Source organism: Montipora capricornis, chromosome 4 (assembly GCF_036669925.1).
Source record: "Montipora capricornis isolate CH-2021 chromosome 4, ASM3666992v2, whole genome shotgun sequence".
NCBI classification, from domain to species: Eukaryota; Metazoa; Cnidaria; class Anthozoa; order Scleractinia; family Acroporidae; genus Montipora; species Montipora capricornis.
The window spans coordinates 47,443,137-47,445,636 of record NC_090886.1 but is presented as its reverse complement, the minus strand read 5'-3'; the positions used below and the strand labels follow the sequence as shown (position 1 = coordinate 47,445,636).

Sequence of the window (2,500 nt, the reverse complement as noted above, 5' to 3'; positions counted from 1 at the left end):
ATAGGATCCTGGCTTTTCGTTAACTGATCCCTTTTATGTTATTCAGGTTGTTGGCAAAGTTGCAAAACTTGTGAGTGAGCTAAAAGACGAACAGGAGGTTGGGAACTGTTATTTTTAGCCTAAGTTGTCCTTTTTTAATCGGACACGCACATGCTCCACAGGTACCCCAAGCTGATCATTGTTGTTTAACTAATAGAGAAGCAATTCGCTAAAGCAGCGAAAAACCTCACAGAAGAAATGAAACAAGTTAAGCAGTTATTTCATATTTGCCCCTTTCAAATTGTTACATACAGGTCCTTTAAATTTTTGTGATCATCAGCTTAGGATACCTCGAGATTTTCAGGGTTCCATTCCTCCTTTACTAACTGATTGCCTTCTCCCAGTTGGGTTTGTAAATGCCGCTGTGTTTGATTTGTTACTTTCCCTACACGACCTCTCAAGCTGCAAGCATAAACTATCACTGTGTATAAACGAAGGTTCTTAGATTTGTCGCTTGACGGCAAATATGTTTTGCACGCGTTCCTGTAAGAGTGACTATAATGTTTAGGTGGCTGTTTTATTTTTCAGCTGAACAAGTGTTTACAAGAAAATCAAAAGTTATGGCAAAAACAGTTGAAACAAAGCGAAGATAAGATACAATCACTAGAGGCGACGAAAAAACAGGTTAGTTTTGCCTAAACTTGGGAATCCTGAGACAATGGAATATGCATCAAGCAAATTATTAATGATTGGACTGCAGCAACGAATGTTTAGATAAACTTCTTGGTGTTTTGGACTCAGTTTCGTAGTTAGCTTTACAAAAGATTGCTATTTTGACACAGGAAGTGGCTGATCTTCAAGAACAACTTGCAGATGTTATGCGGCACCTGGAGACCCAACAGGCGATTGCCTGTGCACCAGCGGAAACGAAACAGGTATACCGTTCCTTCAAATGCTTTTTCCCAGAACAGTTGTCTCAGCAAATGCTAGGAAAAAACGGAGGAGGCCTGTGTTCGATATTACGAAATGATCACTTTTTTTTTAACATTTCAGGAGCTACAAGACGGTCAAATAATTTTGGGGGAAGGACCTTCTACGACCCAACAAACGAGAAGAGCTCGAAGGAAGAAATAGATTATAGAAGGACAAATAATATTGAAAAGCAAGAGTGAATTAGATGAGTGTTCTTATGGCATGGGTGGGCTCCCCAGATGTCACAAATGAGTCTGTTTTTGGACTTTCCGCAAAAAATAGTTTTGCCCTGAAAAAAAACATGGCAGAAGCAGTCACGTGTGACATGGCTTTTCCTGAACGTGGTTAAAGTATTTTCGCGCATAAAATGTCTCTAAAAATAAGTCCATTTGTGACTGCGGTCTTGATAAAGAAACAATGTTATCTAATTCACTCGTGTAAGAGAATGGTAATCAACTGGCAAAAAAAACAATGACCCTAGTTCGCTCGAATAAGGTGATAACCTCCTGAATGCAACAATGAAGACATGTATACAAAAGAAATATTCTTCACCAACAAAATTCTTGAAAGTTACACTAAGATTTAAAAATCCATCCGGATTCCGTCTTCAGTCATAGTTACTGAGATTTAGAGCCTCGTTTAAATATTTGTTCTTTCACTGAGCTGTGAGCACGTTTAATCTGCCATGTCAAACGTCACGACTAAAATCGCGGAAACAGCTAGGATATTGTTGTAGTTTTTTTGTGGTTCCGTTTATCATGATATACGAAGTGCTTCAAGACGAAGGTTTGATTGAACTGTCCAGTGTAGTGGTTTTTGGTCTCTTGTCGTTACCTGACCGGTCACCACTCTCACAATGCAAATATATTGTGTATTTAATAGAGGGTACCTTCTGTAAAGTGTCGAAAGTCTCCAGAACTACCACTGTTTTAAGAGTTTGAACTTGTGATAAAGAGGCATCTCTGATTTTAACCTGCCTGGGAAGCGCATGTGAACTGAAGGCAGCTGTATCAAGTCTTTCCGCGCTCAACCAATCCCTACGTATGTTAGGTCGAACGGCAAAGGCTACTACCTAGGCTACTACCCAGGTACTTCATGTATCCCTTATTATAGTGTATTCTATACTATCGGATAGATCCACAGGACAAGCTTAACGAGGGCTCTGACAATGAAATCTTGTTATTTATTGGAATTATCATTAAACATACAGATGAAAACACAAATGTTCACTTCATAAGAAAATCTCACTTTTATACTATATACAAAAACACGATCTACATACATAAAACCACTAAAGACAACAATTAATTCCTTGAAGAAAAGTGACGAGCAAAAACGGCCATTATAATTTACAAGGGAACTGACCACAAGTAATACTCAGAAAGTTTATATTTTGAGAAAACGAGGCCGAATAGCATTGACGGAGTATGTTAGCCATTGAGAAGTTGTGGAACGCATCTTTCCCCAACAACCTTAACTGACCTAGTTCCGCGAGGAACTTACTGGTTTGCAAGAATGCCATTGGCAATACTATCCTCTCTGTGTAACA

At 38.9% G+C, this 2,500-nt stretch overlaps 2 protein-coding genes across 2 annotated transcripts in view; one reads left to right on the top strand and one right to left on the bottom strand.

The window, feature by feature from the left end:
• Positions 1-1,214, top strand: part of LOC138047186 (BRCA1-associated protein-like) — an 18,800-nt gene extending 17,586 nt beyond the window's left edge. The window contains exons 17-20 of the mRNA XM_068893928.1: positions 47-97; positions 568-663; positions 822-914; positions 1,033-1,214. Of these exons, the coding sequence (XP_068750029.1) occupies positions 47-97; positions 568-663; positions 822-914; positions 1,033-1,113 (321 nt within the window). The 3' untranslated portion in view covers positions 1,114-1,214. The remainder of the gene's footprint in view (positions 1-46; positions 98-567; positions 664-821; positions 915-1,032) is intronic.
• Positions 1,215-2,114: 900 nt separating this feature from the next.
• Positions 2,115-2,500, bottom strand: part of LOC138047185 (pre-mRNA-processing-splicing factor 8-like) — a 29,343-nt gene continuing 28,957 nt past the window's right edge. The window contains 1 exon segment of the mRNA XM_068893927.1: positions 2,115-2,500. This exon segment is cut by the window's right edge and continues 344 nt beyond it. The gene's annotated coding sequence lies outside the window, so the exon portion shown is untranslated.